General features: G+C 42.9%; 1 protein-coding gene across 5 annotated transcripts in view; it reads right to left on the bottom strand.

The window, feature by feature from the left end:
- Nucleotides 1-16,670, bottom strand: part of Fnbp1l (formin binding protein 1 like) — a 66,282-nt gene extending 49,612 nt beyond the window's left edge. For all 5 annotated transcript variants that reach the window (XM_041648113.1, XM_041648138.1, XM_041648122.1 and 2 more), the window contains exon 1: nt 16,456-16,670. In XM_041648113.1, the coding sequence (XP_041504047.1) occupies nt 16,456-16,479 (24 nt within the window). In that variant the 5' untranslated portion in view covers nt 16,480-16,670. The remainder of the gene's footprint in view (nt 1-16,455) is intronic.
- Nucleotides 16,671-27,615: the final 10,945 nt, after the last annotated feature.

Here is a 27,615-nt window from a genome sequence, read left to right as displayed (position 1 = left end):
GTGCTGGCTGCAGCATGGAGCTGTGTCTAGCCTACCTGGCAAAGTTCTACACTGATGAGAGAGAACATGTTTCGCATAAAAGGTGGAAAAACTTGAGGAGTGATACTTGAGATTGTCCGCTGACCATCACATGCACATACGTGTGTATCCACACACAAAATAAAATGTATGAGTGTGATCCCCACTCCCCTCTCAAAAAAAAATCGTACTGTGCTATAAATTAGCATCCTCAGGACACATTTCCCCCTACTTCTTTACTGAAAAATTTCATCTCTCCCTTAAAGGTAACACTTTATAGATGCTAATCCTTTCTGTTTTCCTGAACATAAACACTACAGTGTAAAGACTGTATCGAGTTATTAAGTGGTAGATAGCCCAATGGGTGGGCAGCACATACAGCATGGGTATCTGAGACAAAGGAATGCTTCCAACTACTGCCCTACAGGTCAGCACACTACTCAATTTACAGATAGTTTATTTCTGGAGTTTTCCCATTTAATATTCTCAGCCCTTGGCTGACCGTGGGTAAGTGAAATTGCAGAAAATAAAACCACAGATAATAAGAGACTACTGAATCATCTCCCTGCAGCTGACATTTTATCCTGAGCCCACAGAACATAATCAGCGCACAGAGAAGCCAAGAGCAGAACTGGTCTTTATGTGTATGCTTTGTATTTTTAACACGGAAATTCTCTACAACAGTGTTAGCTTCCTTCTGCAGGTTCCTCTTTGATTTCTTGGCATTCTCTGTTGGGTTCATTTTCCTTTTCACTCTGGCCTGACTTTCCCTTTTCCCTTTCTAAACCAGATTCTTAATCTCCTCGGTAAGTGCAAGTATAAAGTCTAATCACAGGCATTTAATGGCTAGAAAGGACTTTAAATATTAGTGTTTGTGGATAAAGAAACTGAAGCATAAAAACTATTTGCCTATGGTAACAGAGCTAATACAACTGAATCAAAGATCCATGAGTCTTAATTTCCCGTTTTCTCGCTTCAACTCAGTCCACTTACTTAAATAAATACTCTTAAGCTACATTTATTATTTAGAAATCAAATAGGCTTCCTGGTGCTAATCTAATCTGAAGGGATACTTAGCTGTTAGTATATTCTTGGGAATAATTCCAAGGAGTGACCTCATGCTACTCTTACCATGTAATTATGGTTAAATGCTGAGGTAATTTAGTTCTACCCATTTATGTTGCTATAATTTGAAAGAAGCAGAGTTGACCCAGACAATACTTGATGCCTTATTTTCATTAATACTATTAGAAAATCTTAAAATTTACAATTAAAAAATTATCATTAATGAATTATATCATAGAGGATACATATCCAAGTATTTACATCTATCTGATGAATTAGGTAGCTGGTTAAAAGTTATCAAAATAGGCTGACCCTCCCATCCACACCCAATTCCATCCCACCCCCGAGACCTCCAATTGGCTTTGGAAAGCGAGGACAAAGTGGTACTCAGGCTTTGCTAACACCCATGAGGAGAAGCTCTTTCCTTCTGGTTAAGAACGGCCATTACCGTTCTTATGACATTTCTGTGACAGAATGTCTGACAAGAACAATTTAAGGAAGGGTCCAGCTCCAAGGCAGAGAGTATAGTCCATTATGGAAGGGAAGCCACTGACTGTGGCAGAAACATGAGGCATCTGGCCACTTAAATCTCCTGTCAGGAGGCAGAGAAATGAAAACTGGTGCTCCTCTCCCTTTCTCCTTCCCGTTAAACTGGGAACCCAAACAACAGCGTGGCACTGTCTACATTACAGCAGCTGGTCAGTTAAACCTTTAGGGAAACACCCTTGTAGTCACATGCAGCAGTGTTTCCATGGCAATTTTAAATACTATGAACTTGACAAGTAATAATCACATTTTTTATAATTTATTTTTCTTTAATTATCTTAACCTAGTCACTCCATTACATGATTTTTGATATAAAGAACGGGACTTTAGTTCTACCTCTGGCCTGAGTAAACACATAATTCTCTAATAGCTCAAAAGATTATTCTCAAATTACAAAAATACACTATTGTTCCCTCCTGCAGAAGTTAATTCATATGAGCCTGTCAAACACCTAAAGAGGAACCTGCCCTCAGAAAAACTGTCTATTCCAGAAGCTTAAAACACACACACACACACACACACACACACACACACACACACCTGAAGACATACTGAGAAGAGCAACTATCCCCTTATGACATTGGAACTTATATACAGATGTCCCTCCCTTGATTTAGCTGCTAACAGACCTGCACTGCTCAACATGCCACTGACCCAAACCACAAGCTGCTTGCCTTGCCTGATATGCTGACCGTTCTTCTCATTCTCTTGCTCTGTCCTCCACGGCCATGAGTTGCTTGTGGTTCTCCATTGCTAAAGCTACCTACTTTCTCAACCTCTAATTTGAAATTTAAATGAAATTATTTATTTCCCTCCTCTGGGGATCGACACAGATCTCCAGTTTGCCTGTCAGGTTTTGTTGGTTTGTCTTCCCACACCCACCCCCCAAATCAATAAGCTGTCTTCAAGAATCCTTCTAGGTCGACTTCCAGGTTTTTTTTTTTAAGCTATCAGACTAAGAACCCACAAACATGATACTGTATTCCCTAAAACATCTTCATGACCCAAACAGAAATATATGCATGTTTTAATCAATATTTCCCTCTCCTCTCTTTTACTAAAGACTTATTTTTACTTTATGTCTATGGGTGCTTTGCCTACATGTATATCTGTACAACACAGGCATGCAGTGCCTAAGGAACCCAGAAGAAAGTGTAAGATCTCCTAGACTTGGAGTTAGAGACAACTGTAAGCTGTCATATAAAGCTGGGAATCCTCTAAAGAAGCAGCAATTGTTCTTAAACTCCAAGCCTTCTCTCCAGACCTACTTCTCTTTTCTTACAGGACTTAACTTGATTGCAGTAATAGCTGAAAGCATCAAGTCAATAAATTCTCTTGCACAGTAACAAACTACGCATTCTTTTTTCTTTTCTCCCCACTTGAAACATGAGTGCACTTAACAGTCATTCAAAACTTCTTGCTTGAAGCAGCCCAATAAAGAAAAGGTGAAATAGGCTTCAACTCTATGCTAAAAAGAAGTATGAGTTTAGGGACAAGGAACTCTACCAGGCCCTGAACAAATAAATGGGGAGGATCTTGTATCTCACAAAAGCCCAGCTTATTTTCCATCAAAAATGGGGTATCTCCAGGCATGGTGGTACACACCTTTAATTCCAACATTTGAGAGGCAGAAGTAGGTGAGTCCATGAGTTTGAGCCCAGTCTGGACTACACAGAGAGACCCTGTATCAAAACAAAACAAATCCACCACTACCTAGCTTATAACCTGGTAGGTAGCTACTGTTAGTGCTGTGAGCTTTTATTCCAATTGTATGGGGGGGGGGCTGATTTTTCTATATTAATCAGAAAATTTTAAATAAAGCTGGTAAGCTTATTATGTGGAAACCTGCACAAGAGATTTAATAAATTGCTTTCTTAAGATTGGGAGGCTTTAAGATTAAAGGACCGTGAGAGGACCCAATTTGTAGAACTCCTAAAGCCACTGGTTAGAAAACGGAGATACCTAAAGGGAAGTACATGCTAATGCATGAAGTGTGGAGAAACTTGGTTACCAGTTTGTGGCATTATTTTGGGAGGTTATAGAAACTTTAGGAGGTAGGGCACAGCCAGAGGAAGTACACCTCTTTGAGACATGCCTCTCTCTGATGTTTTATCGGGCCTCTGGTCCTTTCTTTCTCTTTGCATCCTGATCACTGTGGAATAAACAGCAGTGATGCTCTACCCAACTGCATAGGGTGAGCAACCTTGGACCAAATTCTCTGAAAACATGAGCCAAAGAAAGTCTTTTTTCACTTATTTCAGTAGGTATTTTAACTATGCTGACAACAACAACAACAAAAACCTAGTATACCAAGATATTGTAATTTGTTCTCTAAACACATGACTTAAAAGGATGCATATAATAATCAAGGAAATTCCTCTTCCTCATGAAAGTTCTCACTTAACTTTTGCTTTGCTCATTTTCATTTGGTAAATTAGATTCTATTTTTCATTAGGAAAACTAAATCTATGGATAATTCCAAATATTATGATTTGGACTTTAAAATATTCCCAAATGCCCATATGCTGAAGACTTGGTTCCCAGAATCTAACACTAACAGGAAGTGGTAGAACCTTTAAGATGGGACATCTCATAGGAAGTTGGGAGCAAATGTCCTTGAAGGACCCTAGCTCCTTCCTTTTTATTCTGTTCATTTTTGCTTCTGGACCACCTGAGGTTAGCAGCTTTACTCTATCAGCATTCCCTGCCACGATGCACTCACTCACTACCTGGCCAGACATCAACCAACTCTGTGCTGAAACCTCTAAACTTCCAGGTACTTGTCACTACTGTTGAAGGCTAATGCACATTTCTATCATTAGCTATCAACTTACAATACTCTGCATTATTTTTACCTGGCTCCTAAGCTCAATTCTTTCAAGGCTGGGAGATTGCTGAGTGGGTAAAGTGCTTACCCTGTAAGCATGAGGACCCAAGTTCAGATTCCCACCAAGCACGTAAAGCCAGGTGCATCTCTAATGCCAGTGCTGGGGAGCAGGCTTTTGGGGCTCACTGGCAGCCAGCCAAACCAAAGGATGAGCTCTGGGTTCAATGAGACCCCTATCTCAAAAAATTAAGATACCTTTATTACTAAGAGTAAACTCTTCTGTTTTAGAGTCAGTGGTGTCTTCTGTTTAATCCACTCACATTCAGAGCACGCTTCCTTTAACTCTCCTATCTGGGGAGCAGTAACAGCTTTGTACTATAACTTGCTGTGTACATTTAAAGGCTTAGTAAGAACTAGAAGAACTTTACAATATTGGGTGCACCAAGAAGTCTGGAGGGTGAAAACAGCCTGTTAGTATACAGACCAACATCTTCTACTATGTACGTAAGATTGAAGTTTTTATTCCAACAGGTAATTCAGCAGTTGTTCCTTATAAATAGCAAATACTGAGGCAGCACACAGTTATACGCAAGCCATTGGTTTAATTTTCCATCTACTCACAGGATACACTCACTTTGAATTATAGCCATCTATTCTCCGCATCTCCCTTGCCATCATTTACTCTTAAGAAACAACCATCATAGCCGGGCGGTGGTGGCTCACGCCTTTAATCCCAGCACTCGGGAGGCAGAGGCAGGCGGATCTCTGTGAGTTCGAGACCAGCCTGGTCTACAAGAGCTAGTTCCAGGACAGGCTCCAAAACCACAGAGAAACCCTGTCTCGAAAAAAACAAAACAAAACAAAACAAAAAAAAAAAAAAACCATCATTTGGGATTCTGCAGGACTGTCTTGTTTCTCAATGTCATTCATTCTATTGATCCTTGAAGCCAAATTTCACATTTTCTAGCTCAATCATTTCAAAGTTCAAAAGCAATCGTGTAAGACAATATAGCAGTTAAGAGCACTGATTTGGGGCTAGGGAGACAATGTGTACAGGGGATCAACTGATCTCCATACCCATACAAGAAAAGCAGAAGATAAAAGTAGAGAACTCACAGGATGCAAGTGGGAAGACACACCCAATGTCGGACTCAGGCTTCCACACACTACCACAGGAACGTAAGGTAAACTTTTGCAGATTTAAAAGTTAACTGAGGTGAATAAATCATATTTTTCCCAAAGTTTTAACAAATGGGCTGAAGGTGTAGCCTTTTTGTTAAGTGTCCCCGAGGCCCAGTCTCCTCTCCTGGATTACCTCTCTCAGCAATGTCTGCTCTGTACCACCTGCCTTTCTAGAATCACTCTCCACCTGCACTTCTGCAGACCCCAACAGACCGCATCAGTGGATTCTCTTGTTTTCTATCTCTTCCTTGAGCTCAGGGTATGGGAGGGACAAACAGGATAAAAGTGAGGCCAAGGTTCTTATTTCTTTGGCATTCTGCCTATCGGGAGCCTGCAAGTTTCCTATGTTCCTTGACTGAAAGTCACAGATCCTATCAGGTACGACTCAGTCAAAACTATATTGGGGCCTGGCAACCGTTTCCTTCTCTTGCCTTTAAAGCCTAAGCAGTAATAGTTCTATGCTGTTACCATGACAACTATACTGGTAAAGTACTACTGGTACTTTTTCCTTTATTGTCAAGTCTCTTAGAGAGGACTAATATATAGAGGGCAGTGTTATCACTGCCATCTTTACAATAAACTGACCAAGACCAAATTTATCCTCTTTAATTGACTTTAGTATGCTGTCAGAGTTCTCCAAAGGCCTTCAAACACCTAGCTTCATTCATTTTACTTTTCTATCAATACTAGTTATTTTCCTGATACACACTACCACAGGAATTTAAGATAAACTTTCACGTCTTTAAAAGTTAGCTGAGGTGAATAGATAACTTTATCCCGAAGTTTTTACAAATGGGCTGAAGGTGTAGTCTTTTAAGTGTCCCTGAGGCCCTGGGTTCCAGTCACAGCACTGGGGGAAAAAAAGAAACAGGGAACAGGTACAGAAAAAGATGCTCAGCGGTTAGAGGGATGGTCCAGTGATTAAGAGCCCTGGCTGCTCTTCTAGAGGAACCAAGTTTGACTCTTGGCATCCACACAGTGGCTCACAACCTCTCTAACTCCAGTTCCAGGGGTCTGATGGCCTCTGTGGGCACTGCATGCATATGGTACCCATAATATATACATGTAAAACATCTATACACATAAAATATAAATAAATAAAAATTTTAAAGGATGCTCAACACTATTTGCCACCTGATAAACGCAAATCCAATTCACAATGAAGTACTGCTTTATACACTCTATGAAGGCTACGGCTATAATCAAAACAGCGAATGAAGGGCTGGAGAGAAGGCTCAAAAGAATGTATACTGCTCTGTCAGAGGACTCTAGTTTCTGTTCACAGCATCCACACTGAACGGCTCACAGCCAGCTCACAATCCAGCTCTGACATCTCTCTGACCTCTGTGGGCACCTGTACTCCTATATACAGATACAGATTATTAAAAATAACAATAATCCTAAAATAAAACCATTTGGAAAAAAAAAAGCAGATGAAGGCCGGTGAGATGAGTCATCAGGTAAGGGCACTTGCCACTAAGCCTGGTGATCTGAGTTCAATCCCCAGAACCCACATGGTGAAAGGAGAGAACCAACTGCCCTGTGTCTCCTCCCCTCCTGAAAAATATTAGTGTAAAAAAAAACTAAAGTAGCCGGGCGGTGGTGGCGCACGCCTTTAATCCCAGCACTTGAAAGGCAGAGGCAGGTGGATCTCTGTGAGTTCGAGACCAGCCTGGTCTACAAGAGCTAGTTCCAGGACAGGCTCCAAAACCACAGAGAAACCCTGTCTCGAAAAACCAAAAAAAAAAAAAAAACTAAAGTAGACGAAATAGAAAACAGTAGAGACAACCCAAGTGTTCAATAATGGATTAATAAAATGTGCATGTGTATACAATGGAGTATTATTTGATTAAAAAGAATAAAACACTTACTGATAAATGTTACAACGTGGATAACCTTTGAAATCAAATGACCCTTTCACAGGGGTTGCCTAAGACCATCAGAAAACAGATATTTATACTGCAATTCATAATAGTAGCAAAATTACAATTATGAAGCAGTGAGAATAATTTTATGGTTGGAGATCACCACAACTATATTAAAGGATCACAGCATTAGGAAGGTTGAGAACACTGATCTAGACAATGAAGTGTTAGAAATATCCTCCAAGATACAGACCGACAATTAAAGAAGTGCATTCAGAACTGGGGAAGTAGCTCAGTTGGTAGAACATTGATCTAGAATACAAAATCCTGGCTTTAGTGGATAGCACTGTACAAACCAAGTGTAGGAGTGGATGGCATAATCTCATTATCAGGAAGTAGAAGGCAGGAGGATTGACATCAAGGCCAATCTTTGCTGTGTAGCAAGTTTGAGGCCAATATAAGTTACATGAGATCTTGTATCCAAAATAAAAATAAAAGAACATTCAGAAAACAAAATATACAATAAGTCAGCTCTTACATTAAGGTCAAACTAGCTCATGTAGATCAACATCACTATTCCACTGGTTAGTCTAGATTAAAATCTGGATAAAAAGCATTTCAATAAGCTAAAGCAACAAAGACAAGTCAAGGTATTGTGGTTTAAATGTGAACTGCCCCACACAGGCTCATGTATTTGAAAACTCAGTCCACAGCTGGCTCTACTATTTTGAGAAGTAGTGGAAACCATGAGTGGTGTCTAGCTGGAGGAAGTGGGTCACTCAGAGGCAGGTCTTGAAAGATTATACACCCCCCCCCATTTCCAGGGAACTGTTTACTGAGTCAGAGACATAAAAAAAACATATATACCATAATCTTCCAGCACCACTGACAAGAGCTGCCTCGGCCACTATGTCCTCCCTCCCATGGACTGGAAGCTATGAATCAGCCAAAACCCTTAAATTGATTCTGCTGTGTACTTTTGTCAGAGGACAAAGAAAAGTCACTAAAAACAAAATAGTATGAAGTTACAAGGCCATAAGTAAAATAGAAATGAACATTCAGAATGAATGAAGGCCTAACAGCGACCTCTGCTCTAGGAAGTTTGATAATTTTGAAACATTAGATCTTTGTTTTAATAAAATAATAAGAGATAGGAGACGAGAAAGCAAATCCAACAACCACACCAAGTGAATTCCAAAACCTTAATCTTGGTTTAAAGTGGTCCCACTGGTAGTGACCTAAACACAACAAAGAAAATCAAAGTCCTACATGTGTAACTAACCACAGATGGACAGTTCTCATAGATCTCGTGTCAAGATGGATGAGAACAAACACAGGAGGATATGCTATGAGATAGCACTTACATGAAAATTAATCCTTTGTTTTCCCAATTCATTAAGTCAACTCATATTGACCACCCTACAGGTTAACACCAATCAATTAGAGGAACAAGGAACAAAAAACTGGGTGCTCAGAGTACTACCATTTAGAATCTGAACAGTCCAGAAGTACACTGTTAAAGATAATCAATTGCACTCAATCAGGAAACAAGACTCCCAGATCTAAATAAAGGGAGAACATTTTCACATGAAAAGATACAGCTGGTTTTATTTCCAAGTTATGAAAAGGATCCTAAGGCTAAAACAGATAATAACAGGGAGACCTCAGAATCCATCGGGGACTGAATTCAGTACTACCCACAGAAAGAACAATCTATGAATGCCTCAAGATGGAACCATATCTGGTACAACCTGAGCACACAACCTGAAAGTTTTCTCACATACTTTAAAACATCTCTAGATTACTAATGAAAACTAATACAACAGAAATGCTATGCAAACAGCTGTTACACTAGATGGTTTAGGGAATAATAAAATGAGGAGAGTTTTGAGGTAGTGGTTTTTAGTGCTCCATACAGACACAATCTTTTTTAAACATTTTCAAACCACAGATGGCTGACTATATTGATGCAGAACCCAGGGAAGGCCAACAAATTACACAACCAGGGCATAAAAACTACCTTGGTATCCAAAGCTTAATTTAATTACAAAGTTACAGCAACCCATTGAATTCCTTCAAGTCAAGAAGAATCTGAGTGCTTACTATACACCAGTAGCTGCTTGTCTAGAAAAGAGGAAACAAAATAGGTACAACCCTAAATAAAATAAAATCTAATGCACTAGAAATGGGGATACTTGACAATGAATGTGTGCTTTTAAAATTACGATAAGCATGTAACAGATTTTCACACCCAGAGCTATAAATCAAACCCAAGCTACTAGGCAAATCTCTCTGCCATGGAGCCACATCTCCAGCCCCCTCATCAGGTATTTTAAAGACTGCTGATTAGTGTTCTCTCAAGAAATTAAAGAGAAGTCAAGCGGAACGGTGAACACCTATAATTCCAGCACCTGGGAGCTGGAGGACTTAGAATTCAAGTAAGCCTCAGCTACAATAGAGAATCTGAGGTCATCTTGGGCACAAGATCATGTCTCAAACAAACAAACAAAACATAAGGAAAAATTGCTCCTAAACCCTACATGTTAATATTATTTTGGATTCAGGGGGATATTTTATATAAACCCTTTCTCACTGTGCCTTTCTCAACAGCTCTTCATACAAATCCTAAATGCTGAATGCCACATTAACAAGGCAATCATACATCATCTTACGATGCCTAAAAGCATCCCTTTATACTATAAAGGTTTCAACAAACTAGTCAGTAGAAATTATGCAAAAGCAATCACAAATTTTACCATAATGTTATTTTAGGAACAAAAGAAAATGTTGAAAAGCATGAATGACAATATTAAAATGATGTGTAGGCCCAATAGACTGTTTTCAAAGCACAATTTGCAACATAAAGCGTTTATCATTCTATCACTAAAGAGTGGTATCTCACTCATAAACAAGTTCATTACTTACACACACTTTTAGTGCATAAATCAGCTCACAAAACTCTTAAAGAGCAAAGTAAAGTAGCACAATCAAAGTTATTGCCTTTTCCTATTGAAGAGTAGTCTTACCTCCAGAAACAGCTCTGGTAACTAAAGTGATATGGAAGTAAAAATACTAAATGGCAGATGAGGGGGGAGAGGAAGGGGTAACAGCATTAACAAGTTGTGGTCATAGTACAGATTAAAAAGTTACAGCTGGTTCAGAATCAGTAACATACTAATAAACTGAAGAAACCAAACTCTTCAAATACTTTCTTGGGAGTGATGAAGTAGATGTAATTTTTATTTTCTAAAACCTAAAGAAAGGGCTGGAGACATGTTCAGCAGTTAAGACCAATGCTCAGTCCTTAGATATGGCAGCTCACAACCATTTATTTTAAAACTCTTATAACTCCAGTTTCAGGGAGTTCAATACCTTCTTCTGGTCTCCAACAGCACACAGGCACACACATGGTGCACAGACATACATGCAAGCAAAATAGTCACACATATAAAATAAAAATATATCAAAAATTTCAATAAATAAAGCCTAAAGCAATGCCTCTTCCTTTCACCAAAGAATCCCTTCTAATAAGGCAAAGTAAGATCTCCTTCTGTGGATTTTTTTTTTAATGCTCCAAAAGCTGGGCTAATTATATGCGAATGCAGAGCTGCACGTACACAGACACGCAAATACCAAGTTCCTGAATCAAGTAGTCAGTCCAACCAACCTCCGTGCCTGGTCCCTGTCTACAACTCACCACTTTCTCGTATCTTTTTTTTTTTTTTTTGGTCGAGACACTTTCTCGTATCTTACATTTACACTATAACCAGGTCAGGCCAGAAAACATTTATTCGAGTTCCTACCAACACGAGGCTCTGTGCCAAGAAGCATGCTGATAACTGAACAAACAGTAATGAAGCACACAATCAAGAACAATGAAGAAGATGTGATCTCTGCCCTTTAGAACTTGAGAATTCACACATGAGAATTCTTTCCTCAAGATTCTAAAACCCGGGCGAAATGCCACAATCTTTCTAAAGTTTTCCTGACAATGACCGGAGTAATAATGTTTTTCTTAATAGTTTTAACCTTCAGCTGTTACTGTCTACTCATTGTAGTGTTACTTCTACAGTCTTAAGTCAGGGCTGGAGAGACGGCTCAGTGGTTAAGAACACTGGCTCTCTTCCAAAGGACCCAGGTTCAATTCCCAGCACCTAAACAGTGTTCCAAGGACTCCACTGCCCTCTTCTGGCCTCCAAGGACCCCAGGCACACATCCTGGTGCATAGACATATATATAGACAAGTATATGTAGTAATAGTCTTTAAGTCATATAAGCTACTAGATTCATTTTCTAATTGATTCTTTTAGTATATGCCCACAAAGCCTAGATTACTGTATAAGTCAGAAGAACACAAAATTAAATCTAATGATTGACCCAAAATCGGTCTTTCCCACATCTTTTTAGTAGGTTACTATATATGGGCTGGACTGAAACATAGGGCAGCTCAGTTTTATTTACCGAGGCATGGTCTCTCTCTGAATCTGGGGTTGGCCAACTCTGACTAGTCTAGCTAGCCATCTTTCTCCGGGGTCCTGTGACTGCCCTGAGTACAGGGATTTCAGGGTGTCTGACTTTTGCAAGGGTTCTTGGGGATCAGAACTCCAGTCCTCACACTTGAACAAACAAGTGCTTTACCCAGTAAGTAATCTTCCCAGGCCGAGGTAGTAAAATTTTAATAAACCATCCAATTGGGTTATAATCTAGTCGATTTCTATCATATATATACACGCTAATCTGTACTTTGTGAATATTAAGATATGATCCTCTATTCTTTGTATGGCAAATTCAACTAATAACGAGTATCCAAGATGTCCCCACCTATCATGCATACTAGAAAAGACAATGCAGGCTGTGACCCTAGTCACTACCTCACTTAAATACTCATTTAAAACTAGAAGTCTCTTAAAGCACAGCTCAAATACACTGCTGCGTAAGACTTTAAAAACTACACAACCCTCAAGAACAATGGCAACGGGTTTTTGATCCTACTGCACGCACTGGCTTTGTGGGAGCCTAGGCAGTTTGGATGCTCAACTTACTAGACCTGGATGGAGGTGGGTGGTCCTTGGACTTCCCACAGGACAGGGAACCCTGATTGCTTTTCGGGCTGAGTGGGGGGGACTTAATTGGGGGAGGGGGAGGGAAATGGGAGGCGGTGGCGGGGAAGAGACAGAAATCTTTAATAAATAAATAAATAAATTAAAAAAAAAAAAAACTACACAACCGAAGCCTGACCTGATCCACTTAGCAAAGTTACTGTTAGTTTTGCAACCCGGTGCTACAAGCATTCTACAGAATACTTTTATGAGACTTTAAAACAAGCAAGCTATGGTAGTGTGCACCTGTATTCCCAGCACGCTGGAGCCTGAAGCAAAAGGATCAGGAATTCAAGGCCAGTCTGGGCTGCATAGTGAGACCATGTGAAAGAAGGAAGAATTAAAGGTGTAAAAAAAAAAAAAGTAGGACTGTGGAGATGGCAGGGTTGATAATGTGGCCTTGCAAGTATAAAGATCTGAACCCAATGCCCAGAACCAGGTTAAATAAAAGGTAAATAAATAAATAAATGCCAAGGAGTAGTCCCAACACCGAGGAACCAGAAACAAGTGTGCTCCTGGAGCTCCCTGGCCACCAGGCTCACCTATTCTGTGAGCTCAAAGTCAAGGAGAAATCCTGTTACAAAAAAACAAGATGGCCGGGCGGTGGTGGCCCACGCCTTTAATCCCAGCACTCGGGAGGCAGAGGCAGGTGGATCTCTGTGAGTTCGAGACCAGCCTGCTGGTCTACAAGAGCTAGTTCCAGGACAGGCTCCAAAAAACCACAGAGAAACCCTGTCTCGAAAAACCAAAAAAAAAAAAAAAAAAAACAAGATGAATGTCTCCTCAAAAACACGCAAGTTTGATCTCTGTCTTCCACAAGCATGCATACCCCACATATATAAACACACACACACACACACACACACACACACACACACACAAAGGACAGCAAGAGCCACTACTTATGTAACAAACGACCCAAATTTGAGCATATAATTGTGTACCATCAAATTTGTATGTAACAATGAGTTTTTGATAATTAAGCCTTTGTGACAGTAATGCAATTCCAAAGATGAAATGTGACAACTACTTTCTATATTTAAATTTTGATGAAAATTTTCCCCCAATCAAATTCTTAATGACAATAGCCATTAAAGGTGTCTGTATCCTATGGCAACCCACTGGGAAGCACACCATCCTTGTTCAACACTGTAACAGGGACTGGAGACATGGCTCAACAGTTAAAAGCACATACTGCTTCTTCATTATCCGTTAGACAACTCACAAGCACCTGGAACTCCAGCTTCAAAGAATGAGACATCCTCTTCTGGCCTCCCTAGGCGCACGCGCGCACACACACACAAATATTTTTTTAAAAAATGAAAACAAAGTCCAATAAAGTTTTATGTTCAGTCCATTCCTAATGACAATCCTTTATACCAAGTTCTATTTATTTAAGGTTTAGGAACTAAGTTCATAATAGTGGAGTCTACATTATTAATTTATAATAAATGTTCCCCTCAAGTCCTCAAACTACCAAAAATGCTTACTCAAGTTTAATGGAAAAATAGTATTTTTTTTAAATTTCTGAGTTCTATTTAAAATATTTTTAATCTGAACCTAAATTCCCATCACTCTGCTTATCTTTTCAAATTACTGAGAAATTATCTAAATGTTAATGCAAATAAATTAGAATATATATTGGAGGACTGGAATTATTTCTGAATGTAACATATTCTTAACTTTTTAAATAACGTTGATCCTGGTAAGGCAGCTCACATCTGTAATCCTAGTACTCTCAGGCCAAGGAAGGGAATCACCACCATTTCTGGGCTAGCCTGGGCTACACACACAAACACAAACAATCACCCTTTAAAATTAAATGTAGTTTTACCTAGAACTGTTTTTTTTTTCTTAAAACTTTCACTGTAGTAAAATACAAAGAGAATTTCTTTAAATTTGATTTTCTTTCATGGTTTTCCTATAGGTACTTTAAAAAAAAATTCTGTTGCCTTCTAGATTACTCTGTGCTTGGGTCATCTGAATACGCAAAAAAATAAATAAAAGTATCTTCTAATTATAAAGATGGAAAATAAGTGGTTGGAGAGACGGCTCTATGGATAACAGCACTTGCTGGTCTTGCAGAGGACTGAGTTTGGTTCCCAGCATCCACATTGAGCCTCTTTTATCTGCAACTAGAGCTCCATTGGATCTGATGCCATCTTCTGGCTTCTTTGCCATATAGACCCACAGTATGACACAAATGAACTCATGATTTATTAAAAAAAAAAATAATAAGGGGCTGGAGATACAGTTTGATGGTAATGTGTTTAGCTAGCATGTGTGAGGTCTTGGGTCCAATCGCCATCACCGAATAGATAAATAATAAATTCTGAAAATAAAACTATACTTATTTTCATTCACCGATGACACTGCAATCCATCATAAAATGTACAAATAAAGGGGGGGGGAGCTTTAATTCCAGCAATCAGGAGGCAGAGGCAGGTGGATCTCTGGGTTCAAGGGCAGCCCTGGTCTATATAGCGAGTTCCAGGCCAGTCATGGCTTCAGTGAGGCTGTCTCAAACAAGCATACAAGCAAATGGGAAAGGAACAATAATGCCTGAAAAAAATCTATCTGATGTTACACAATTCATCTCTAAATGATGCTTCCCATTATTAGAACAATCAATGCAATCTAAGAATCAGAACGGAGAGGTTCCTGAGATATTCTGTCTTGGAGTGGTGTGTGTGCAGACTGGGCAAACACTTGTGCCCTTTTAAGAAGAAAGATTCCTGGGGCTGGGAGAAGTAGGTGCCGAGATGGGCTTTTAAGTGTCACTTCTAACATTCCCGATGTACAACACGTGGAAAATGAGAAAACATTCGGTCTTCCAATTAAACGAATTCGAATCCCAGCCAGGGCACACACTCAAAACTTGTTCCTCTCCCACCCCCCCCCACCCCCCCACCCCCCCTACGGAGCTTTCCCGAGATTTTCGCAAACAAAGGCACGGAAAATATGCACAGGTGGGATAAAAAGGGGAGTGGCAGAGGCCAGGCGGCGCTCGAGACAGCGCCCCCAAGCCGCCAATCTTCCCGGCCGCACCTGGGAAATCACTGCCCAGCACACCTCCACCCTCAGGTGGCGCGTCCCGAGCGAATTCCCCGACCTCTTACCCTCCCGCCCGCACCTTGCTCAGGCGCTGGGCATTGTCTGGAACCTCCCGCGCCCAAGGCAGGCACGGAGGAAAGACAAAAAGAGAGAGAGAGAAGTGAGAAGAAAGAACGAGCGGGAGGGACATCAAGCCAACGGCCAGCCGCACGCTCCTTTCGGGCAAGCTGCGCGTCCCTGCCTCGATCCCTCTACCTAATTCCGGTCACACACACACAAAAAAGCACGAGCCGCCAGCCCGAAGAGGCTGAAGCCGGCGCTGGCCGGCGAGGAGTGGCGGGCGCCCTGGGTCCCGAGCACGGAGGCAGCGAGAGGGAGAGGGAAATGGGCGTGTGGGTTGGGCCTGGCTGGCCCGAGGCCGGGCTCGGAACAAAGCCGCCCGGCTCCCCCTACCTGGAGCTGGGGCGTCGCCCCGGCGCGCGGCGCGGGGAGAGCGAGCGGAGCTCCTTCGGGACAATGGTCCCCTCCCCCGCCGTCGGGCGCCGGGTACAAAGGCGCGGAGCGGGACCGGGCGCCCGCCCGCCCGTCCGTCCGCCAAGTCAGGCGGAGGCGGGCGAGGGGACGGCGGCGGCCGTCGAGGGCTACGGCCAGTCCCCTTTCGGCGGGAGCACGGGCAGCCGCCTCCCCGCCGAGGTGGGGGGGGACTCTCGCGGGCACAAAGAGGAGCGGGACCCCCGCGCCGCCACCACCCCGGACTCCCGCCGCCGACGGCGCGCGCCTCCCCGCTCGCCTCACTCACCCACAGCTCGGTGCCCCAGCTCATGGCGGAACCTGAGGCGACTGGCGCCGGCAGGCTAGCTCCCCAATGTCCGCTCGCTCGTCCCGACTTTCCCCTCCTCAGGCTCGGGCCGGCGAGGCTCTGTCGCGGAAGGTGCCGCCCGCCACCACCGGGTTCCCCAGTGAGTGAGAGAGAGCCACGACTGGAGCGAGCCGCCGCCGCGTCCCCGCCTCCCGGCCGCGGGAGGGAGGGAAGGAGGGAGGGGGCCGGGGCCGAGGGGGGGCGGGCCGGCGGGGAGGGGGCGGGCCGCGGTGCACGCTGGGATCGGGGCGGGCCCGCCCTCGTGCGCGCGGGGGGCGGCGAGGGTCTCCGCTCTGCCCGCGTTCCCCGGCCCCTCCGCGGCGCCTGGTGCAGACGCTGTCGCCGAAGCCACACTCAGACCCCTGCTCCAATATGGAGAGGAGAAGAGGGCGCCCGCTGTCCTCTGCCTGGCTCTGAGACCCCCCCACTCAAGCGAGGCGACCCCCACACGTCAGCGTTCCCCGCCGACCACTGACAAAGAAACCTCGTCCAGACGTTCGAGCAGAGGGGCGTTTGTGTGTGCGTGTTTAGGGGAAAATCTTTCTTGTTAAGGGACTTCTCATTCCAGGCTTTGCTGCTTCAGCCTGGGGTCCTTAGGAATCACAAAAATGTGTAGAGGTCAAACGTTCATAAAGCATTTTGGATTGTCTTTCGGGGGAAATCTTTTTTTTTTTCTTTTTGAAAGAGACAAACGATCCGGTAATCACCTGGGGAAGTTGCCATGGTGAAAGGAGAGGCTTGGTGTAAAGCGAACCGGTCTGACACCTGCTGGAGGTGAGCCACTGTGGTAGCCCGGATTCTGGCTTTGCTGAGCTCTCTGGACCCGATGTCACCCCTCACTGTGCCAAACACCCTGTTCAGAAACCGAGGCGTCTCTTGCCTCTGATAGGAATCTGGGATGCGGACCACCAACTTCCTTTTTCTCTCTGCTGAGTTATTTCCCAGCCTGCCTGCACTGGCAGTCAGCAAATTTGGCTGGTGCAACTAAATTACCGAGTACAGTATGCTCGGTAACTCCCTAACATATGCTTTAGTATTAATTGCTCGTTGCTTAAAACACACACACACACACACAATCTATAACTAGTAGCGTACTCCTCAGTAGTGAGTCACGACTGACTACCTAATGTTCCAAGGTCCCCGCAACAGGCTTCGTGTCAGCATTGAAACTCCTCCCCTCCAGGACCTGGACAGGTGTCCTCGCTTCTTCCGCCCCAGCCTTCCTGTTTGCCCAGTTCTGCTCCGCCGCCACCACCACCACCACCTGAGATCCAGGCAAACAGCCAGAGCTCTCCGGGCAGCGTAGCCACCACTCAACAGATTCTCTGCTGTCCTTTTCTGAACACTCTCTTCTAATTAGGCTAAGGCTGGTTTTTAAATGCTTTTGGAGAGTCTCTGAAGCCCGGTGTAAGTCATCACCCTGGTAATCTTATTGCCTCCCGAGCGGCTAAGGCGGGACTCCTGGAGTTCTAGGCTAACCTGTGCTGGGGTGGGGGTGAGTCTAGACTGTCTTCCAAACATTGCCTAAGCAATACTTACTTTATAGTCTTTTTTTTTATTATTATTTCTCTAGTTCAAGCAGAATTCTTTGAAGCTCTATCTCCCAACAGTGCTAATCTCCTCTGCTCTCACTTTCTAGATAGCATGAGTTTATGTAGCAATAAGAGGTTACACTAATTAGCGGTGGAAAGGACTTTCTAAATGACTTTCTCCTGTTCCAGCGCCATCGTACTGAAGTTCAGTCCTGTAAGTTAAGATGTAGGGAGAGTAATGCAAACCAAATTACACCTCTAAGAGGCAGAGGCAGCTGATTTCAAGGTCAACCCAGTCTACACAGGGAGTTCAGGACAGCCAGGGCTGCATGGACTCTGTCCCAAACAAAACAAAATAAGTTATTAGTCATAGTAAAGCTATACTGACTACACAATTCTCTAATAAGGCAAATGCTTTGACTCCAAGCTGAGCCATTTTGCATCTCCCGAAACTTGCAAACATGACTTAATAGGACACATCCGTGACAAGCTCCATAGAGAGCTGAGTCTTGGTAGTTTACCCTAAGGCAAGACCTGGTTCCAAGAAAGACCCCAAACTGAGACCACCCAGGAAAACACCATCCAAAGGAAATTCCTGATGTTCCAACCATTGTAGATAGGATTACCTGCCAACACACACCCATCACTTTTCCCCACAAGACCCCTAGACAAATGTCCGCCAATGAGGGGTTCTCAACCTTAGAAATCCCTCACCCCCACCTTTCCTACTATAAAGACCCAACCCCAACTGAGCTGGGGCTCTCCGATCAGTCCAATTCCTTGGACACAGGGAGAGTCCAAGTTTGCAAACTTGTATAAGAATAATAAAGGCTCTTTGCTTTTACATACAGGACTCGGTCTCTTAGTTGGTCTTGGGGGACACTCTGTGATCAGGGCATAACAATGACTCCACCATTAAAACAACTCATTTTCTTACAAATGGAAGTAGATCTTGAAATGGGGCCGTGGGCAAAGCACTTGCCCAGCATGTGAGAAGTCGTGGGGTTCAATCCTTATTTCTGAAAAAGACATAAAAAAAAAAACACCTAGATTTGGTGTGATATAGAGATTTGTCTATACTTGACTACACCTGGAATTAACGAAATCCCAAGCAGCTGGGTACACCTGTGTGGAATTTTTCCTACTGAAAACATTTGAAGTGGGAAAACCCACCTTTCTTAAGGTAGGAAGAACCACTTTAACTCTGGACCACGACTTCCATCACATATTCGTTTTTAACCACTGCAGCCTGGTCTGTTGTGTTCAGCATCTGGGATTTGACCTCCAGCAACACAAAAAAGAAAAAGAAGTTCTTACAACACAGGAATAAATATGTCTAGTGTTATATATTGTTTTTAAAAAATAATAATAGAATTCAAAACATACTCTACCCTATATCCATATAGGGCATGTACGGACAAGCCCTGAGGCAGAAGTGCCTAATGGCCCCAGGGATCCTAAAGGGCCCCCCACGTGACCCACGTGCCGCATGGTTGCATCATCTACATATAATGCAGCTGCGTGAGCCCTTGCACAAATGCATGAGCTCCGTCATCTCTGTATGATGTAGCCCCGTTATCCCCCTGTGCGCATGCGCTGGGCAGCCTTTAAAAGCTAGACGGCCACCTTCAGCTCTCAGCACCCCCCTCCATACACCTTCTCCCCCCCCACGCCGACATTACCAGGCCTATACACACACCCCCATAAACTCCTAAGCGGGTTTGTGGCGTGTTCTGTTTTTCCTTCTCACTCACACCAGATAATTTCACTGTGAATGCTTACATTACTACAAAAAGTCTTTCACAACTTTTGCAACCCTTTGTTTCCTTTTTATATTATTGTTTTTATTGAGCTATATATTTTTCTCTGCTCCCCTTCCATCTATTCCCTCCCCTTCAACCCTCTCCCAAGGTCCCCATGCTCCCAATTTACTCAGGAGATCTTGTCTTTTTCTACTTCTTATGTAGATTAGATCTATGTATTTCTCTCTTAGGGTCCTTTTTGTTGTCTAGGTCCTCTGGGGTTGTGAATTGCAGGCTGTTTTTTTTTTTATTTTACTTTATGTTTTATTTATTTATTTATTTATTTTTGCTTTATGTCTAAAAGTCACTTATGAATGAGTGCATACGATATTTGTCTTTCTGGGTCTGGATTATCTCACTCAATATGGTGTTTTCTAGATCCATTCATGCTCTTTCACAATTTTAACCAATTTTACACTGTATCCTTTATTTTTTAAAAACAGGGTCTCATATAGGCCAGCATGACCTCCAACAGGCTGCCTTGAGGTCCTCCTGCCTCTACGTAGGAAGGGCTGATAGAGCACTGTAGTTTGATACACGGTTTCTTTCCTGTTATGAAAAGCTCTTTGATAGAGAGCATTTTTATTTCAGGCTTGCACTCCTGGTTTCCTGCCTCTCTAGAGGGCAGATATGCCAACACCTCGATACACTGTTTCTTTCCCTCTATGAAAAACACTTCGATAGGGGGTGTTGTTTTCCTTCAGGCTTCTGTCCCAACTCCAGTCCTTAATAAACCAAGTGATATACTTTTCCTTTTATCACATATTAACTCAAACACAAGCCCCTTTTATAATTTCTTTTTCCACTGAGTAGGCTGTTTTAAAGTTTTTATTTTCAGTTGATGCAAAATAACTATTCTCTTATAATTTCATTATGTCCTTAACATTTATCTCAGACCCTTTCCAGGTTCTGTTTCCCCAAGGGAATTGTGGCTTCTTTAAAAGTCAGGCTGTAAAGCACAGTTGTTCACTGTTGCATTGTGAATATGTAGTAATTCAGTAGTCCAAACACACCAAGCTCCAAACCCTTGGCTGCAAGGAGGAAGCACAGCCTCGTCCAACTTACTATCTGGAGTATAGGAAGCTTCCCTTGCACATGTGTACCAGTGTCCTCTCTGTGATTACCAACCATGCGCAATTTCTACTGTCCCAAGTATAGATAGCACAAGTAGCAATTAACTTTCTCTCATTAGAAATACCTTAATAGCCGGGCGGTGGTGGCACACGCCTTTAATCCCAGCACTCGGGAGGCAGAGGCAGGCGGATCTCTGTGAGTTCGAGGCCAGCCTGGTCTACAAGAGCTAGTTCCAGGACAGGAACCAAAAGCTATGGAGAAACCCTGTCTCGAAAAATCAAAAAAAAAAAAAAAAAGAAAGAAAGAAAGAAAGAAATATCTTAATATTTTCATTAAGGCTGTGTTTTAGAGATGAAAACTTTAAAATGTGATGGTGGGACATGCCTGTAAGTTCCCCACTCAGAAAGTAGAAGCAGGACCATCAGAAGTTCAAGGCCATCCTCAGCTACCTAAGAGTTTGAGGGCAGTCTGGGCTACTGGAGATCCTGTTTCAACAAATGAAAAAACCTACAGAGGCAGTGTCCACAAATAAAATGATTAATTAAGACAGTAGGCCAGAATATCAAGCTAAATGTGATTAGGAAGAATGGCAAAAGCTATCTTACCCTTCAAATGAAGCCCACACAAGGAAAAGAACGCTACTAGCGTCTCAATCCCACGCCAGCCAAGGAAGGAATGGCAGTAACTAGTTAATAGTTGTCATTCCTTTCTGTACTGTTGAGAACTGGAAGAAATCCAAACTTCAAGGGCATAGTTTAAGGTGGCTCCCCAGAGGAAAGAGAAAAACAGGAAGAAAGTGAGCAAGGTGCAGAGAAGGACTAGTCTATGCCTTCCGGGAATTCCACTCTCATTAAATACAGTTAAACAGTCTCCTGTAATAGTTCTAAAGAAACTTTGCAAGAAGAAAAAAACGTATCTGCTGAGCATGGTGATGATGCATGCCTGCAATCCCAGCACTCAGGAGGCAGAGGCAAGAGGATCATCGCAAGTTCAAGGCCAGCCTGTTCTACACAGAGTAATATAGGAAAGCTAGCAAAAGTAATATAGGAAGACCTTATCTCCAACAAAGAAAAGAGCTATACAATCAAATGAGTTAAGTGTAAAGAGGTGAATTGCTTCTACACATATTTGTCTTTCGTTTTTGTACAGTTTTAAAAACAATTCAATACGGGACTGAAGAGATGACTTGGTGGTTAAGAGCAGTAGCTGCTCTTGTGGGTGACCTGGGCTCAGTTCCCAGCACCCACATGACATCTTATAGCACCTATAAGTCCAGTTCCAAGAGACCAGATGTCTTCTGGCATCTATGGGCACCGGGCATGTACACACTTACATGCAAACAAAATATTAATGCACATAAAACAAAATAAATAACTTAGAAAATTTAAAAAGTTAAATATTTAGCTAAGTTCTCTTAAAAGCAACCGAATAGATATTACAGCTTTCTTTGGATATTTATTTTAGTTTCTTAAACTAGTTTAAAACTGTTAAAAGTTGAATGATTATTTTAAAAGTTTATATTATGTAATATGAATGAGTGCACGTAGGTATATGCACTGTGTGAAGCACCTGGTCCCTTTGGAGGCCAGAAGAGGGCATCCAATCGCCTGAAAGTGGAGTCAGGCAGTTGTGAGCCTCTATGTGGGTGCTGGGAACTGAACTAGGGACCTCTATAAGATCAGTAGAGCCACTGAGCCTTCTCCTCAGCCCTCCACTAGTTAAGTAATTGAACTACTACGATGGTTTCTCCTACTTGTTGGTGTGTTTGAAGGTTATCTGTGTTGACAAATTTTAAAATATGAATATCAACTAGCAAAAAAACCCACATAGTTCTCTGTGTTATTCTTAGGAAACCCGGTTAGAATTTTATGTGGTTGCATCCACCTGTGATCCCAGAACGTACCAACAGGTAGAGGCAGGAGGAACAGAGTTCAAGGTCACGCTAAGCTCCTAAGTTTAAAGCCAGCCTGGGCTACAGGAGACCCTGTCTTAAAACAACACTATTACACTAGGGTTTATTTTCTTTCTTTCTTCTTTTACTTTGTTGTGATATATGGTCTCACTCTGTGGCCCAGGGTGACCTGGAACTCACTATGTAAACCAGGATGGCTCTAAACTCTTGTCTCCAAACTCATGTATCAGCCTTTGAGTGCTGGAATTACAGGTATGAACAGTGATACCTGTCTTGGAATTAAGTTTCTAATATGGGAATGTTGAAGAACATATTCAAACCACAGCATTCAGGACCCCCAAATTATGTCCTCCTTACATAGAAAACACAATCACTCTGCCTCAATAGACCCCGAAGTCTGAATGCATTCCAGCGTCAACTCCAAAGTCCTTAATTAGCGTCATCTAAATCAGACATGAGACTCAAGGTTTGATTTGCCTTTTCCTCCCAGTTGCTAGAGATAAAATTCAAGGCCTTATGCCAGTGGTTTTCAGCCTTCAGAATGCTTCCAGACTTTAGTACAGGTCTTCATGTTGCGGTGACCCTCAGCCATAAATTTTCTTCCGTTACTACTGTTATGAATCATAATGTAAGCATCTGTGTTTTCCAATGGTCTTAGGTGACTGTAACACAGTGGCTGCTCTATGCATTACGGTATGGTTCGCGAGCCAGGCAAGGGGCTGGAGATTGAAACACACACACAGGGACACGGGTCATTCTTGAAACAAGAACACCAAGAGTGTCCCCTTGAATCAAGAATGCCAACTTGAATCAAGAACACCAACGTTATTGTGGCCCAGGGTAGCTTATATAGGCTCTCCTTGACTAATGGCCACGCCGCCCCAACTCTCGGCTGCAAGCCCACCAGAAACCACTCCCCTGTCTCATGCTCAGAGCAGCTGCAAACACAGGAAAACAAGTTGTTTGCTCAAAGCAGCTGCAAGCATAGGAAAACAAGTTGTTTACAAGAAATTCAAGGTCTGGGCGTTCACAGTCCCCAACAGGTGACCCCTGTAAAAAGGTTGTTTGACTCCTCCCAAGGGGTCATGACTAACAGGTTGAGAACCACTGTCTTATGCCTTATTAGACAAGCATTCTGCCTTGGAGCTGTATCCAGCTGTTGGCTGTTGTTAAGGTTTATCTTTCTGTTTTTACTTATGTATGTCGACAGGGAGGTGAGTGTGCACTGCTTCTGAAGGGTGAGCGGTCCATCCTGGGTTCTGGGACTAGAACTCAGGTCCTCCACAGGAGAGTAAATGCTCTAACCCCTGAGCTGTTAGCATTATATAGCCCAGGCTAGTCTCAAACTCACAGTCTTTCTGCTTCCGCCTTCTAAACACTGGGGTAACAGATGTGACCCAGCCTAATGCTATGATTTAGTGAGTCACCAAGTTCAGCCTGTGTGATTTATTTTGAGGCAGATTCTCCTCCAACTGTGAGCATATGAAATCAAAACATGATATGTGATTCTAAAATAAACTGGTGGGCTAAGGACAAGATGGACGCGCTCCTTCCAAAACGGAGGAACAGGCAGGAAAGAGAATAATAGACTAACCTATTCTCAAGCCCAACATGAAAGACAGCAATACATCTCTTGTTTTTATTGTATTTATTATTAATGTGTGTATGTGTGTTTGATGTGTGTGGGTACACATGCCATAGCATGCATGTAGAAGTCATAAGACAAACATGTGGTCGGTTCTCTCCTTCCATCTTTACTCGGGCTCCAGGGATCAAACTCAGGTCATTAGGTTTGTGCAGCAAGCACCTCTACCCACTGAGCCATCTCAGTGATCTTTCAGTAAGTCTTAAAGCTGGGGAAAAAACCCTTTTGATTCCATGCTCCTCTCTCTGATTACACAGGATGGGCTGCTGCCAAGGACTTTGCCCCTCTGTTCCAGCTCAGGCCTGCCTGTTGAACAATCTCATGGGTTAGCTTCCCTACCTATGGTTTCCCAGGCTGGTGTTTTACACTGGTGGCCTGCTGCCAGCATTCTTTCCCTGGGGAAATGTAAACAAACGCCTACTTCTCCTTATAAAACCCCCAATGACAAGACAGACCAATGTATGATTCCACCAAAGCCCAACTTGTGAACCCTTGAGTTTATTGGGCTTACTAACAGAGCACGAAGAGGAGTTACCACTTACAGAATGAGTGATCCCCCAAAGCAGCCTCACTGAGTGATGGCTTTCCCTCCATGCTCCTTCCCCGACCCCCACTGCCCATGCCCAGTCTGTGTGTTCTGACACTCCTGAGCTCACTAGGCCTTGTGGAATTAGGGCATAATTGCGTACAAATGTCTAGGAGCACAGGAGAGAGCTCTCGGGATCTCAGGTGAGGGTCCAGTGACTTTCTTCATCCCTCCCTCTCTTCCAAGGGAAATCAACAGTCAAGTCCTATCTCAGGGGTCTCTTGTGAGTAATCACAGTTATTGGGGTGACAACAATGGGCGGTTGCTCAGGACCAAATTCTGCAACATGATTATTCCCTATTCCATTAGACAGCGCTGTTCTGAGGACTTTCAGCAGGTGGTCTACCTCTGTGACGCATCTCTACCTGGAAATCTGGCTGTCTGTGACACACTTTGAAATCTAAGTGGATGTCATCCCAGGATCACAGCTCTTACAGTAGGAAGGTCTACAGAGTTAGCCCCACATGGATACTGCCAAGGCTCACTTCTGTGTCCCTTAGAATGGAAGCAAAGCCTCCACCAGAGCCTGTGTGAGCCATAGCTGGGGAAGCCAAGGAGAACTTCCCTGGGAATGCATTGGAAGAGAGTCCTAAGATGGCCCTAGCTCACCCCAACCCCACAAACCGTTCTTCCCCACTGATACTCTGGACCTGGAATAGGAGGAGCAAGCCTAATGACCTCTGAAATGCTTAAGGTCAGTCTTTCATTGCCTTGAGTAGAACCTGGCTTCTTTCTACCCATAGTAATCACCAATGAATGGTTCCTTGGCCACATACTTTGTCTTCGAAATAAATTCTTTAAATGGCCGTATGATTTGAATAACTCATCACAATTCATTCTGAAATTTAATCCCCATTGTATTAAAGTGATGAAAACTTTATTCAATTGCTGTATTTGAAGGCGGCATCTCTGGAAGTAATTGGGGTCGAATGAGATTACAAAGACAGAAACACACACACACACACACTGTTCCCATGATTGTATTAGTGACTTTATAAGAAGAAAGGGTAGATTGGATTAAGGCCTTTGCTACCAAGTCAATGACCTGTCTTCAAGCCCCAGAACTCACGCAGTAGAAGCAGAAGGAAAAGACTCCTACAAGTTGTCCTTTGACCTTCACTTGAATGCCTCAGCACCCTCACGACATGGAGATGCACACACACACACACACACACACACACACACACACACACACACATACGTACCAGGTTTTTTTCTTTTGGAACCACCAACCAGCTTCCAAATCATAACAGGGAGACTTTTTATTAGTTATGAATGTTCAACCTAGCTTTGGCTGTTTTCTGGCTAGCTCTTTTAACTTAACTTGTTTCTCTTTAATCTACCTTTTGCCTTGGGAATTTTTTTCTTTCCTTCTGTATATCTTACTTTCACTACTTCTTGTGTCTTGTTAACAGTTTCCTGGCTTCTGGTCCCAGGTTTCCCCCTGCCCTCCTTGTTCTCTTTTCTCTTCTCTCTTTCTTTAGTCTAGATTTCTCCTCCTATTTATTCTCTCTGCCTGCCAGTCCCACCTACCCTTTCTCTGCTTAGCTATTGGCCGTTCCGTTCTTTATTAGACCAATCAGGAGCCTTAGGTAGGCAAAGTGACAAAGGCAACACTTGTTTACATAATTAAACCAACGCAGTACACGCAAATGTAACACACCCTTACACTGTTAAACAAATGCAGCAGAAATAAGTGTAACACACCTTTACACAGTTAAAATAATATTCCACCAGCATAAACAAATACAGCACAGCTTTGCCTAGTTAAGAAAATATCCCACAACACACATAAATTAATGTAATTTTAAAAAGAAAAAGATCTGTCTTGCCATGTGATGCCCTGGATGGCCTTAGGACTCTGAGGAGAGTCAACCAGAGCAGGAAGGGCCTCCATAGATGTGGCTGCTCCATCCTGAACTTCCCAGCTACCAGAGCAGGAAACCAAACAAGCTTTGTGATTTAATCTGTGGTATTCGGTTACAGCAACAGAAAACAAAGTAAGACACGTGGCCAAGTTAAGAGCATTCCAAATCTTTCTGCTCTGCTATCCTTTTAGCTTTCAATGCCTTCCATTGAGGGGAGCACTGAAACCACCTTGCTCGTGCCAGGCAAGTGTGGATCCACCGCTTAGCTCCATCCCTAGTGCTAGGTGGTGCGCCACCCCTTTCTGAGATAGCGTCTGCTGGCCTCAGATTGGCCTTGGGCCCAGAGCTTCCTGCCCCTTCCTCATTCTCCTCTAAATTGCTGGAATTGTGCATATGTGCCACCATACTTGGCTATATAAATCCCATCTTTAAACCATTCCTTTTTTCTCTCTTTTTGCTGTGGTGGTTAAATGTAGCCATGCAGCCTCTTCAGTATTTTGTTGCCTAGCGATGTCTTCTGTTGGATGCTCTAGTTTATTGCTCTTGAATTCTACTTTCCTGGAGTCCCGGAAATAAATGGAGTTCTACCATGTTCTTTCCAACTGTGTAACAAGCTTGGTCTTATACTCTAGTGTTTTGTTTTGTTTTTTAAATTATTTTCTTCTTTGTGTAGATGGGTGT

The sequence above is a fragment of the Microtus oregoni genome, unplaced genomic scaffold, assembly GCF_018167655.1.
Source record: "Microtus oregoni isolate MIOR12 unplaced genomic scaffold, Mior012 000000F_ref0000247, whole genome shotgun sequence".
NCBI lineage: Eukaryota > Metazoa > Chordata > Mammalia > Rodentia > Cricetidae > Microtus > Microtus oregoni.
Note: the sequence above shows the minus strand (reverse complement) of the source record. Positions and strands in the feature narration are given on the sequence as shown.